Below are 14,082 nucleotides of genomic sequence, written 5' to 3' on the forward strand. Positions count from 1 at the left end.
TGTTTGGCTGGTGCTCTGCACCTGCTGGTTCCTTCAACACTCTTCACATCTCTGGGTGCTTTTGGAAAGTAGTGTGCACTGTGTGCATTATCCCTGAAGGGTTTTCTACCAAAAAAAACCACAGAACTGATCATTATCCAAGCTGAAAGAGCACTGAAATATGAACAGAAAGCACAGTGGGATGATGACATTATCAGCGCAGCATGGGATGATGGCCTGGAAATAGAAAGATTCTGTGATATACAAAAAAATAGGCTGTGGAGCCTAGGGTATTTACAAGAAAATGAGATGCAAAGGTTAAAGCAGTCCTAAGGAGATGCCCCAGTATAGAGGCCAAACATAGACTTAAGGGTGCAGCCGATGAAAGGGGACTGTTACAAGAGCTCCATTACAGTGGCCAACAGTATAAATAACAGCATATTTGCAACTTCTCTAGTTTACACTAGGGATTGTCTGGTATCTGGGCTGTCAAATAAACCAAGCAAAAATATGATGATTCCTCAGTCATTAGAGATATTTAGCATTTTTAGATGATTGTTATTTTATTTTGTTCCCTTCTATTGCATTATATGCTTTACAACCACCAGGGTTAGAGTACAACAAAAAATTGTGAGTTTTTGCAACAATGGGTGGTAGGTCTGAAGCGTAATGTGAGCCAGCATGCTGATGCAAGCATCAATCCTCTACACATTTCCATGATTAAGCCACATGCAACTCAATAGCACCTTTAAATATATTTATTTAACAGAAGTTATATACCACTTACTCATCAAAGTGCTGAAGTGTTTTAGCTAAAAATATAATTTGCTTCCAAATAAATCCCATTTTGTTTTGTTTTGTTTTGTTTTGTTCCAAATAAATCCCATTTTATTTTATCTTGTTTCTGAATAATGCATGGCTGTGAATAACTTTAACCATGATAAATGGCTATTTGAAAGCATTTTTTTATTTGAAGGTAGATGTTAAAAATGAGGGAGGGAGGGAGTGCCTGTGGGTAAGGAACCTCAGATACTATCTCATGAGGTAAAAGCTGAAAGACCAGGGATCAAACAAGCTCTCATCTATATGAGAGCAACTGGTGAATTGTGTACTGTATATCTGAACTGGGAATTGCTGTTTTTACTGATGGAGCTGGATGAATGAGGAAGTTTTGAGACTGAAACTGTGTTATATTTGAATGAACTGGCAAATACTGAAGATACAGTCTGCAGTGAAGATAAGAATGGAGTTAAATGATTTTGAATGGAGTTATATCTGTAAGATGATGTCTCTAAGCTTGGCTTTATGGCTCACAGACTTTGGAACATTCAAAACATATACAGGAACTTTTAAAAGTATTTATTTCCATGAAATGCTTGATTTCATTATGCTTTTGACGACCATATGCTTACAAATAATAAACATCACCTGAGAACTCCCCGTTGTAGGATTAGATTTGTGCTTTAAATCACCATAAAAATGGCTTTCTGGTTACCACATGCCAACCAGTATCTGATTCATTGGTAAAAGAACCACATCTTATATGAGAAGAAGTGATGGTTAGGCTGTCATTTTTCTTCTGGTAGGGTAACTGGTACAAGCTTATCCTGGCATGGAAAAGCACCAATGTACTAATTGATCAGTTGGATTTCTGAAAGTCATATATATGTCAAATGCATGGCAGTACACATATACACACTTGAAGATTAAGCATCCAGAAGGCTCTGGACAGGACAAAAAAAAAAGGAAAAAAGAATTGCTATCTTTTTTTAGGACTGGCTCTATGGTTATGAGAGCCCAGATTAAGCTCCAAGGTCTTCTCTCTGTTAACCCCTTTCTCTACAGAATCCTTCCACATGAAACTCCCTCTCTGCTTCCGTTTTCCCCAAGACCGAGGTCAACAAAGGGCTTGTTTTGAGTGCACCAAAAGCCCCTCTCAGAGCAGCACAGCAGAAGGCAACGTTTGTAAAAATAGAAGAAAGAAGTTCCACATTTGAGAATTTGTCCTTAGTTGGCTTCAGAGGCAAATTACTTAGGATGTGGTTACAAAATCATTGATGGGTGTCAAGTACCCGTCTCCTCTGGTGCCTAGAGATCCCAGTCCCTTGGCAAAATTTGGGACAGATCCCTCTCAGCGAAAAGTACAAAGGAGCAAAAGAGAGACAGGGAGAGCAAACCCTGAACTCCCTAAGAACTTTGGAGCCTGTTTACTTTCAACAATATATAGGGCCGGGCCCTTTCTTCTGCCAGATTCCTGTTTCTTTCAGAGAGCTGTCAGTTATTGTTCAAAAAGATACACTAAAATAGACAAGGTCCAGAACATGCATAAAAATATACTGTACCAAGTCCCTGACAGCAGCCTCACACTCTAAACAAAAACATGGTCGGTAGGGAAGGAGGGAGAAGGAACGCCCTGTGCTTGGTGGATGAAGCTGAAAGGACTCAGAGGAACTGCAGTAAAAGGAAACTTGCACAATAATTAAACCAAAGATACAGACAAAGATAATCCTTGCAGAACATCAAGAAGGAAGCTCAAGAGTCAAGAACCTGGAGCAGAGCGGAAATGAGAGCCACAGCTCTGGTGCTTAGAAAGACGCCGCAAAGAGGGAAAGATGACTCTTTGGTACACAGTAAGTCCTAAAAGGCAGGAAGTGGTGCCTGTCTTTGCCACCATTATGGGATGTTTGCGGGTTGAAGGCACTTGTGCCCATTTCTTCTCACTGTAGCTGTTTAATGCAAGGCAAGTGCAACAGTTTCCCATCATAATCTAATGAAGCTTGCAGGCATTGACTTATACATGTTACGGAGAGAGGGTAGCCTTATTCGTCAACATGTAATATGTATATCACAAGCCAAGGATTTCAGAGTTGAAGAAGGATAATTTGTAGTCACCTTGACTTGTAGATCAAGTATTCTGGTGATGTATTCTGGTAGACCCTTTGGCCAAACTTTGCCTGTCAATAAAGCATTTCTCAAGTCTCACGAAATGGAGAGAAGACTTATTCTCTAAAGAGCTTTAACATATACCTACAGAGACTATTTCAGTAAGGCCATATTTTGATGGTTTATCTTTTTGGCCTCAATCATGGACAATTGCTTTACTCAACTAACACTTGGCCTGAGACATGTGATGCAACACATCATGATTTTATATTTTACAGAGGCTGTCATAAATTGTGTGGATAAGGACCGTTCCAACAGCATCCCACCGCCCTTCCTTTTTTCCTGGTGACCAGGATACATCTTTGCTGTGGTGGGTTCATCTGAAATCAGGTAGTCCCTGATCTTATGGTGTGCCCACCTCCACATGGCAGCCATTTTGTGTTGTCATGCACACACTATGGCAGCTGTTTTGTGACTGGTACCCACATCACTCTCTTTTCAAAATGTGTCCATTGGTGCAAAAAGGGTTGGTGACCTGAGAAAACCCTCAAGCTTAATTTTTGGTACTTCATGGGACCTCTCCAACAGGATAGAGACATCCTCTGGATGGAGGCTGCCCACCTCCATCCAGAACAGATTTCTGTGCCCACAGCAGTTATCAAGTTTAAGCCATAGCTTGATTGCCCTCATCCATCCCAAAACTGCCTCCGGGCGCTTTCTAAAGGATTTTCACAGCCTCCCTGGACTAGTAGTTGGAAATGAGAGATACAACTGAGTAGCTTATGTTTTGTTTCCTTTTTGTACTGCTACTTATTTGGAAGTCAGTATTTGCAAACCATACCTCAAGCAGTTTTAGTTGCACAGAAATAATGATTATGCAAACATATATTTTATTGCTTTTCTGTTCATAGAAGACTACACCACAGTGCCATCTGCTGGCATTAGAAATACTACAAACTCATTATTGATTCTAATACAGCTCACCACAGGCAAAAGTTTTCACTTCTCTCATATATAACTTCAAATAATTTTACCAAACCATATTTTGTATACTAGACACAATGAAATACCACAGTAATTGACCCGCCCACATTAAGATAATCTCCCAGCTGGGAGAATTTAGCTCCCTGGCTCTGGTTTTATGTCTCAAGCTATATTGAGACACCTGCTGTACATTGTGAGGTAATGCAGTATCCAAGGTAGCAGGAAGCTGCTGGAATTTTAGAAGCCTTTGTATCTTCTTGATGATTTCAGAAACACATGCAATGGAAGTTAACAGAAGAATGCAGTCCCATACAGATTTTCCTGGGAGTAAATCTCAGTGAGTTCACTCCCAGCTTATGTACTTCTGTGAAGACACGCATCAGATTGCACTACTGTATATGTTTTTCATTTGAGACCATACTGTTTTAGAGGCAATATAGTGTATTGGCTCAAATATAACCTGCACTTCCCCCACAAATTCTGACAATGAAAAGTTAAAAGCGTGGCTTATTTGTGCCCTAATGCCGCCGGCAAAGCGGCGCAGCTCCCTCCCCCCCCCCCGAAGCAGCCTGGGAGCATGGGCCATCCACTCACCCACCCTCCAAACCCTTTTCCTGCCCCACATGCCTGGCTGCTGCTGCTGCTGCTGCCACTCTTAATGTGGTGGGAAACAGGAGCAGGGAAGAGAAAGAGGCCTCTTAGCACCTCCCTCTAGTGCCGCATCCAAGAAGCCCACAGGGAAACTATTGAAACGCCCCTTGGGAGAAACTACATTTCCCAGGATCGACTTAGGGATGGATTTATTCAGGTATTGTCTTTTTTTCTTCCTTCCCCTCCCTTGAATTTTAAAGGTGCAGCTTATATTTGGGCCAATACAGTAATCAAAAACTGTGTAATTTGCCTTGGGAAACTATGGACAAAAGATATAATAAAATATTCTGCAAGGCTTGTTTTAAGAACACAGGAAAAGCCCTGCTGAATCAGGCCAAAGGCATCTTGTTCTCGCAGTGGCCAACTAGTTTCCCTTGTTATGTAGCTGTTTTTCTACAGTATCAACAATTTATATGGATTTTCACAGGGTAGCACAAGCTTTTGCCGTAAAGAGCTTATATCTACCCTACCTGTGAGGAAAAGCAAGAAAACAGAGAGGGGCAAGAAACACGAAAAAGGGAAGAATGTGAGCAACCATAGTCCCTTGTGGTTAAGGAAGCTTAAAGACTGAGCGAGTTCAGCAGTGGGAACCCATCGTGCAGCAGAAAAGTCCCCTCCCCTCCTTCAGATTCAGCTTGTGAGGTTAAAAAGAGAACTTAGATGCTGAGTGAATTTGACTCTTGACAGAGTTGTCTAGGCTTTCAGAGCTGGGCAGCCAAGGGTCCTTGCTTTTGCCTAGAGAAAGCAACAAACTTGTCTTGCAAACATGGGACAGTTGCCAACCAAGCAAGAGTGGGATTTTGAAGAGGATTTCTGGATAAAGAGGAGATGTGGTAGGGCACAAGCATTCAGCTCAAGCTGAATGAGCTTCATTCAGAAGAGAAGGAGACCTGAAACCAGAGGAGGTGGAAAGGTGGTGGCAGAGCTGCAATCTGTGGAAGGGGAAAGAGATTTCAGAGGGAAGGGGGAGATTCTAAATAATGTTCAAAGGGTATACTGGCCATAAAAAATGTTATACCACCAAACCAGAAATAAAGATATTCACGAGAAATAGTTATACCTGGCATGAAATGCAGGTTCTGCCTCTTTCTGCCCCCTCGCCCCTATCTTACACAGATCTACAAACCCTTCCAGCCGCTCTACCACACTTCAAGGCAGTATCTTGTAATACAGGGATGTCCAGCTCCCAAGAGACTGCAATCTACTCCTGGAATAAAAAACTAAGAGTGATCTACCCATGGGGGGGGGGAATCCAAAGTTATAGCACACCATAAATCGCTCACAAAACAATAGACGCACTGCCGCTCGCCTCCAACACAGCGCCATTGTCACGGGCGATGCTCCCTCTCCCTGATCACCTCCGCTAGGGCCACTGAAGGGAGGACAGGTGCTAAGGAACAGTCTAACAATGCCTGATCGCATGGGTAGACTGGCATGGCCGGGGATCCGCAAAGCCTCCTGCCAGAGCCAACTTGCTGCAGCCTGCTGGCAGGGGCTTCCAAAAAGCTGGAATAGCAGGGCACCGGTGGCCCAGCAACAACCAACTCATGCAAGGTCAGGGCGGCGCGCGTGTGGATGCTCTTTTTCTACCACGTTGGAAAATGATCCCACAATCACCCGGGGATCGACTTGTCGATCGCAGTTGACCGGGAAGAAAACTATATGAAGACTTTACTGGTTCACTGGGTTCAGTTCCTGCATTAGACACAACTGGGTCTTTTGCTAAAGACACTGCCTAATAGCATGTGTGTGTAAACAGAGATAAATGCATCAATATAGTATTACAGCTAAGTATCAAATAATAAATAAGCTTCAAGCAGAAAGCCAGTTAAAAATAGCAATGTTTTCCTCAAGAATGGCATTTGAAACAATGGAAGTACCAACAGCCTTCTTCAAATCTAATCTAGACACTCTTTCCTAGTGCTGCTGTCATTGTTCCTGGGCTCTACTGAAACTCAGAGAAAGAGGCAGGATATTAATACTAAAATAAGTATTAGCCTTTACTGGTATCTGCAATATACTGTACTAGTTTTTTAGAAATTCATGTTATCTGCTGAAAGTGAAACCGATACCATCAGATGACACAACTGCCAGTACAGTGGAACTTTGTGTTACGCACCATCCTCCTTGCGAACATTGCGGGTTACGAGCTCCGCTAACCTGGAAGTAGATGCCCCTTGTTGCAAACTTTCCCCCGGGATGTGAGCGAAAGTCACCCACCAGCAGTGCGGCAGCGGAAGGCGCCATTCGCTAAAGTGTGCCTCATGTTATGAGCGGTTTGGGGTTACAAACGGACTTCCGGAATGGATTAAGTTCGTAACCGGAGGTACCACTGTAGTAGTAGAAGGTAGGGCAAATATCTACCAAAATGAAATGACAAATGAGTGGTTATTTTGCCTTTAATGTAAAACACCTTAAATTTGCCTTGCAAGTAAGTCCACAAATGCTACTATCTTGCCTATGCTAGTTGTGACGTGCCAATAGGTATTTCCAGTTTATAAAAGCTCTTCTGCTTGGTCATTAGGAGAAGATTCTGATTTTTGATAGGTGAGCAGAGAAGTACATATTTACAAAGCAACCTTAAAAGACATGAAGCAAGTAGTCTCAATAATGTTCACTTCAAAGTTAAACAGAGCACAGACACACACTGCTGTATTCTAAAAATAGAGACTCCAGAGTTTTAGGCTGAGAGAAAGGCACCTCCCGGCCTGGAAATTCCTCCCTTTTCATCGCAGATGGGTGGGGGCTGACTGTGGTCATTCACTGGTAATCAAAAGGCACTCTGCACTTGCTCTGGGGAATCCTCTTTCTGACTACTGTTTCACATGATCCATAGGCCTTGAAAATCAGTTCGGTGGAGGCCTTGCTAATAAACTCTGATCTCATGCTGCACAAACCAACTATTAATAAAAGGCCACTTAATGACATTAAGCATTATTATTATTCTTTATTAAATTTATATAACACCTTTCATCCAAGGATAACAGGGTTTACAGTGTTACATGTAGCTTAGTTCAGATCACAAAGGGGACTAACTTGAGAACTTGATCACACACTTCCAACAATTTATAGAGAGGTGCTTTCTCAGCCATAAATAGTAGACTCTCGGACTGAAAACAGCAAAAACACTAATTAAGAATAGTTGCTTCCAAGTAGCATAGTAAGATTTATTACAGAAAAGGTGTTGTCATGCAAGTGGCAGAAGCTGAAGCCATTGTCTTTTAAGCCCAGTACCCTGATCTAAGCTGCAACCCTAAAGCACACTTGTCTGGGAATAAGCCCCACTGAAACAGTGAAATTTATTTCTGAGTAAACATGCAGAGGGCTGCAGTTAACAAAACCCACCAGGGAAATTAACCTGAGCCTTATGGTACCACACAATCACCATTCACCTTGGTGAGTCAAAGAAAGACATTAAGTGCTTAAGATAGTCTGTTAAATGACCAATACATATAGGGTGGTGAAGCTGAGATCCCAGAGGAAATCAGCCATATCTGACACGTGTATTGATACTCGGTAATTTTTAGCTACGACTTTCCCAACATGACCTTCTCTACCCTCTTGAACTTCTTGAGCTCAGCAGATAATTCCCAGTATCGAAGGTAGAGCCACATTAGCCTTCCATTCTGACGTTTATTGGTGTTAAGCAAATTACTGCAATAGGTATCATGCCTGAAAATATCTTTTAAGCCAGTTTCCAGGTCCAGGTCCACAGCAACTGGATCAGTTGCTGCTCTAATCAGCAAATTCTTCTCCACTTCCAGTCGCCGGTGTCTTGGTAGCACAAGGCTACAGTAGATGTCCTGCCTTTCCGTAAGAGCATCTTCAAAATCTTTTAGTAAAGCAGTTGCTCTCTTTTGCCACTGCTCTTCCTTCTCCAGGCAATTCTGATACAAAGCACCGGCAGCTCCAGAGTGCTGCAGAATCTGCTTCTCTTCTTCTAATTTTGTACGTTCTTGTTCCAGAGTTCTTCTTTCTTCTACCAGTTTACGGCTCTGAGAGACAAGGGCTTCACGGTAACTTACTGTCCTGTTCCGTTCCTTTTCCAGTTCCAGTTCCAAATGGGCAACTGTGCGGCGGTTTTCTGTGATTATGTCCCGATATTTAGATTCAAGTTCTCTCTGTACCAATGAGAGCTTTCTATAGGTATCTTTTCTCTCTCTTTCTATCTCTTTCTGAGACTCCCTGGACCAGATCCAACCTGCAACGCATGATTAATACCTCATGATTAATACTGAAATTCTGCAACAAAAATATCTAATAATACTTCCAAAAATAGCCCCAACATTAATGAAAATACCTATCTGTTAAATTATGCCTGGATCTGACAAAGTCCTACTGGGGAGTACAGGGATGTTTTTGACGCATTTCCCCCTCCTTGGTTTTAATGTATCTAAGTGGCTTTGTTTGTAAGGCGCTTTGGGTTGCCTTGGGCAAGATAAAGCGACTAAGAAATTTAATAAATCATAATAAACGTGCAGGGGGTTGAGCCTATGGGCGGGGTGAAAGTTTTGGCACTTGCTAGATTTAGAATATGACCCCAGTTAAAAATAAGTTGCCAACAACGCAAACAAAGAGAAAGAAAGCAAGAGACCCTTGACTACAGTATTTTTTTTTTCTGAAATAGAGATGCAGACATAAATACTATGATGGCATTCCAACAGCCACCCTAGGCTTCCTTCTTTATTTAAAGGAACCCCCATTACTTCTGAAAGCACATGTTGTGTTTGAAAGTCACCTCAATTTCAAAAGTCTTGTTATGTGATATGAAGAGCGGATAGTAGCAGTACTGCTGCGGCGGGAAGGTAAACTGTGTTTCCGTGAGCTCTGGCACTCGTCGGGGTGTTCCCTTGTGCCAGAAGCGGTTTAGTCCTGCTGGCCACATGACCCGTAAAGCTGTCTGTGGACAAGTCCTGGCTCCCTCGGCCTGAAAGTGAGATGAGCGTCGCACCCCATAGCCGCCTTTGATTGGACTTAACCGTCCAGGGGTCCTTTAGCTTTTTTTTTTTAGTGGCAAAAAGCCCAAAGCCCAAACTCCCTGCTTATCTGGAATGAGTCAAAGCATTCTTTGGATTCTAGCCATTACTTTAATGTATCTCTCCTGGAGCTTAACCAACCCCACCCCCCAAAAAAACCAGACAAACAAACAATTATAGTGATTTGCCTTTTTATATGCACTTTATACTTCTGGACCAGAGGAAATATTACATTAAGAACTTGAAAACTACATTTTTTAAGGAGAAAATGATTTACCCATAATAAACACATCTAACGCCAGGTTTGCACATTTCCTATGTATGGCCATCACTCTTACTCTTTATTTTAAAAAGTAACACATATTTCTTTTCCTAAGTTTATGTTGGCTTTGGTTGACTTTATCCCACATTAGGTGAAGCCCACTGCAGTTTTTTTAAAAAACATTATTTTTACAATTTATTCAATTTGTATACTGTCTTTCAACCATAGATTTCAGGAAGGTTCACAGCGTAAAAATGCAAGGTTTCTAAGAACTTGCTCCATTCAATCACCCAGTCCAGTTTGTACCAATTCCTGTCAAGATAACTCATCCAACAAACTGCAAAAAGGAGAAAGTCTAATTTTATTTCAAGTGTCACTTACGGAAGGCAGCCAGCCCCAACATGGGAACCAACAAAGCATAATTCCATTTGCTTCCATGGCCTTCATCATCCCTTGCATTAGGCTGGATGTTCCAGTTAGGAGGGTCATTTAAATTATTCATGGACAGACCTTTAAAATTAGAGGAAACAAAACATTTAGGTTGTTTTAATACCTGACTGTAAAATTCATTCTCAACAGATGCATTTAAACTGACACACTACCAATACAACTCTCAAGGGAAGGGGTGGAATAGTTCAACGCCCACCAAGGGGTGGGGATGTGGCCATGAAGGTGAGCCAGGGTCAGATTCCCTCCTGTGCGTTGGCTCTGCCCACCTTCCTTTCTCTTTGCCCTCTTCCTTCTTTCCGCTGCATCATTTGACCCTTTACTTGCTCTTCACCTACTACTACATTGCCCTAGTTTCCGCTTCTCCGGCTGATTTCCCTTCACATTTTCACTCATAGCCCATCCATATAGACATATTCCTTGCACATTCCTGTGGGAATAATCATGGTAACAGGCATGGATAAGAGAAAGGGAAATGTTTCCTTGGTACTGATAGTACAAAGGAAACACCTAACTGACCTTGTGTTTTTACTCACTGGTGTTCCTGGGAGCAAAGGTCCTTCAGAGGGCTTTCTCTCGGGTGAAAACATACATGCTCCCCAGCCTGCATTTGGCCAGTTCAGCCTATTACTTTCACTTCCTTCTCATCTATGCAAAGGTACCTCTTGTCAGGGCATGCAAAGCAGCTCACAAGAAAATGGCCAGCCCAGTAAATGTGGAACATTTCATGCAGAGGTTAGGCACTCGCTTTCCAAAATTCAATCATAGTGCATGTACAAAAGGGATGGGGAACCTGTGGCTTTCCAGATGTTGCGGAACCACCATTTGCATCAGCCCCAGCCAGCCTGGCCAGGGACCAGGGATGGGGGGAGTTATAGTTCAGCAAGATCCGTAGGGCCACAGGACTCCCCTTCCCAGGTTTACGAGCACTTCAGTACTTTTGAATATTCACAGCATTTCTAAATGAAACATTAAATGAACATGAAAGACAAGGACACAAGAGAAATAAATAAATCCTTACCCTTAATTTCTCTTTAGCACTCAAACAAATTTGATCACTCAGAAGATAAAGGGGAAAGTCTCTTGATCAAAGCCATCCTGGAACTAAAATTAAGTTAAACAGTTCATGTTTTGCAAGGAAACATAGGCATACATTTCTGAATACAGTACTAAAATTATTTTTATTTCGATGAACTTTTTAAATTGGCAACATCAGGTTGCTAGTTCAAAGTATAATTTTATCTTTACTTGCTAAAAGTGATAAGATCAAGGGTTCAAAAGAAAACACGAACTTTTCTCTTTTTAGGACATGGAATATCATGAGATCTGAGTTCATCCCAATGCAAGCCCTGTGCCAGTATTTATAATAATTTCAACAGCAATCTGTTTAACAGTGGGGGAGAGGAAATTTCCATAATAATTGACAGAAGAGTCCCAAAGGTGTTACGAAATAAAAATTTACTGACTTATATAACTTTGACTTTATATAACTTTTCTACTGTCACAAAAACAAAGGTAAAACACAGCCAGATGGGCGGGGTAGAAATAAATAAATAATAATAATTTGTACCTGCACATCCCACTGTTAACAAGCTACATATCCAGAAGCTGTCTGAAAAGGCCCAAGTTTCCCTTGACTATTTATCACTTTATGCCAGTTCAAATGATAATATCCATGTGTGAATGGACATTTACAGACAAAATTTCATTTGCCCAGGTGTCACCAGAACTGCAATGCATTTCAAAGGAATCAGTTCACACATAGCTGCCAGGCTTCATGTGCATCTGTATCGATGTTTACGTGTAAGACATACATTACTTAATTTCTCTACTGTGACTGGCCACTGAATATTTGATTTAATTAAACCAAAAAGCACTTGGGTCCGTGAGATGACATCAGGCTAACGAACAATTCTACTGGAAGGCCAGCTCTGTGGTAGCTCATTCACGCAGGCATCTCTATTACTGTTTTCATTTATTTGTTTTAGTTACTGTTTCACCCAGCATGGTCATTGCAAAAACTATATTTATTGCTCCTAAAACAGTATCAATTAAATACTCGCAGAAGGTTACATGTAAACTACAAAGGAAGCTGTAAGTCACTATCATATTAATTCACAGATCACTTTATTTTAACCTGAAGTTATGAACTAGCCCTGTGTTTATAGGATTCAAGGGATGCACACACATGTAGAAGAGGCCCAGTTTTTTTGACTGTATGATGTAAACCAGGTGCTCACAGGTCACTCCTTTAAGCACCAACTACTGCTAGAGGCCACCAACATTTGGGCTATCACTCTATACGTTTCATGGCCACATTTGAGAAATATACCCAAACTCTTAGAAGCCCTCAATACAGAAACACACATACAGCACACCTATGCACTTTCATTCATTCATTTTATTTGTATGCCACTTTTCCATACACAAAAAATCATGCTCAAAAGCGGCTTAGAAGAAGAAGAGGAGTTTGGATTTGATATCCCGCCTTTCACTCCCCTTCAGGAGTCTCAAAGCGGCTAACATTCTCCTTTCCCTTCCTCCCCCACAGCAAACACTCTGTGAGTTGAGTGGGGCTGAGAGACTTCAGAGAAGTGTGACTGGCCCAAGGTCACCCAGCAGCTGCAGGTGGAGGAGCAGGGAAGTGAACCCTGTTCCCCAGATTACGAGACTACCGCTTTTAACCACTACACCACACTGGCTCTCTTACAACAAAGAAAACAGGAAGGAATTTCAAAATCAAACAGTGAAAAGTCAATTTCATAATAACAAACCAACACAACAGCAAATTTAAAACACAAAAAACACAGTACATTATAAATGTAAGACTATGTAAACAACACCTAGCATCCAACAGCAAGAATAACAAGCCAGCTTTACAGTTTCACCTTGGTCCTAGAAAACCCCTCCCATGATGTTGCTCCCAGTCCATCCTAGGGGTTGGGGTAGCTGAAAACATCCCTCCTTCCAGGATGCACTTTCATACCAATGTATGGCAAAGATGGGGAACCTGTGGCTCACCAGATGCTTGAGGCCAGCCAGCGGCCTGGCCAAGATGGTGTCCAACAACACCTGGAGGAGGGTTACGGTTTCTCCTATCCTAGATAAAGGCAGTATAAATGTTCACTGCACGTAGAAAACTAGCCTATCAGGAAAGCCTAGTCTAGAACCCGTCAATCCCTCAATGTTAGTAGCTCTACTTTTAATTTTTTTCTGCTCCAGTGGAAGAACATTTAAACCACACAAATCCTTAACCGCAGCCTCGAGTGGAACAAGCCCAGCCAACTCCACCCGCAGCCACAAATCTGTTTTCTTTCTGAAAAGCAGAACCTTTCACTTGACTTATAAAAGGGCCACTTAATGTTTGAGACATAAGAAAAAGAGTGGGGGAAGGACGGGGAAGAGACACGGGTTTGTTGCTATCCCACGTGCCTTGGAAGCATCCGGCGAAGCCTTTAGGTCAACCAGGTCCCAGGCAAGGGAGGAAATCCGGCCCCCAAGTACCTCGAGGGTCGAGTTCGATTCCGCCTTTCCGCTTGTCATCTGTCAATCTTTCTCTTGGTCCTGGTAGTGGAAACAGACACGTAAATGCTATTGTAAAAAGGACTGCTTTATTCTGCCTTTGGTGCCGTGAGCTTAAGGGGAAGGGCGGGCAGTAAATATAAATTTACTAAACAAATATACCTAATTGTTATTATCAAACGTGGCCATTCTTAAGCGCCCTCCCAGCTCCCGGGGAAAGGGGGGGGGGGACCAGAAACAAGAAGCTCCGAGCGGTTGCGACCCCCTAAGGTTTCTCTGCGCCTGCGCAAGGTGCCCTTTCAAGCCCCGCCCCGCTCTTGGAACGAACCATCCCTGTGAGGACAAGGGGGATGATGATGATAATGATTATTTCCCCCC

The 14,082-nt window shown here is 42.3% G+C and overlaps 1 protein-coding gene across 8 annotated transcripts; it reads right to left on the reverse strand.

Annotated features, from left to right (window-relative positions):
* Window positions 1-7,429: 7,429 nt before the first annotated feature.
* On the reverse strand, window positions 7,430-13,996 carry CCDC127 (coiled-coil domain containing 127). 8 transcript variants are annotated; one of them, XM_083473366.1, is made up of 6 exons: window positions 13,867-13,991; window positions 13,687-13,746; window positions 13,071-13,282; window positions 11,204-11,286; window positions 10,117-10,245; window positions 7,430-8,698 (listed from the first exon to the last, which is right to left on the reverse strand). In XM_083473366.1, the coding sequence occupies exons 5-6, from the start codon at window positions 10,235-10,237 to the stop codon at window positions 8,025-8,027; spliced, it is 795 nt and encodes a 264-aa protein (XP_083329492.1). In that variant the 5' UTR covers window positions 10,238-10,245; window positions 11,204-11,286; window positions 13,071-13,282; window positions 13,687-13,746; window positions 13,867-13,991; the 3' UTR covers window positions 7,430-8,024. The 8 variants fall into 8 exon arrangements, with proteins under 8 accessions (XP_083329492.1, XP_083329491.1, XP_083329495.1 ...); XM_083473365.1 differs by having other exon boundaries at window positions 13,169-13,282; window positions 13,867-13,976; XM_083473369.1 differs by lacking the exon at window positions 13,687-13,746 and having other exon boundaries at window positions 13,204-13,282; window positions 13,867-13,996.
* Between the last annotated feature and the right edge of the window lie 86 nt (window positions 13,997-14,082).

The sequence above is a fragment of the Podarcis liolepis genome (genome assembly GCF_965112155.1).
Source record: "Podarcis liolepis genome assembly, chromosome: 13".
NCBI lineage: Eukaryota > Metazoa > Chordata > Lepidosauria > Squamata > Lacertidae > Podarcis > Podarcis liolepis.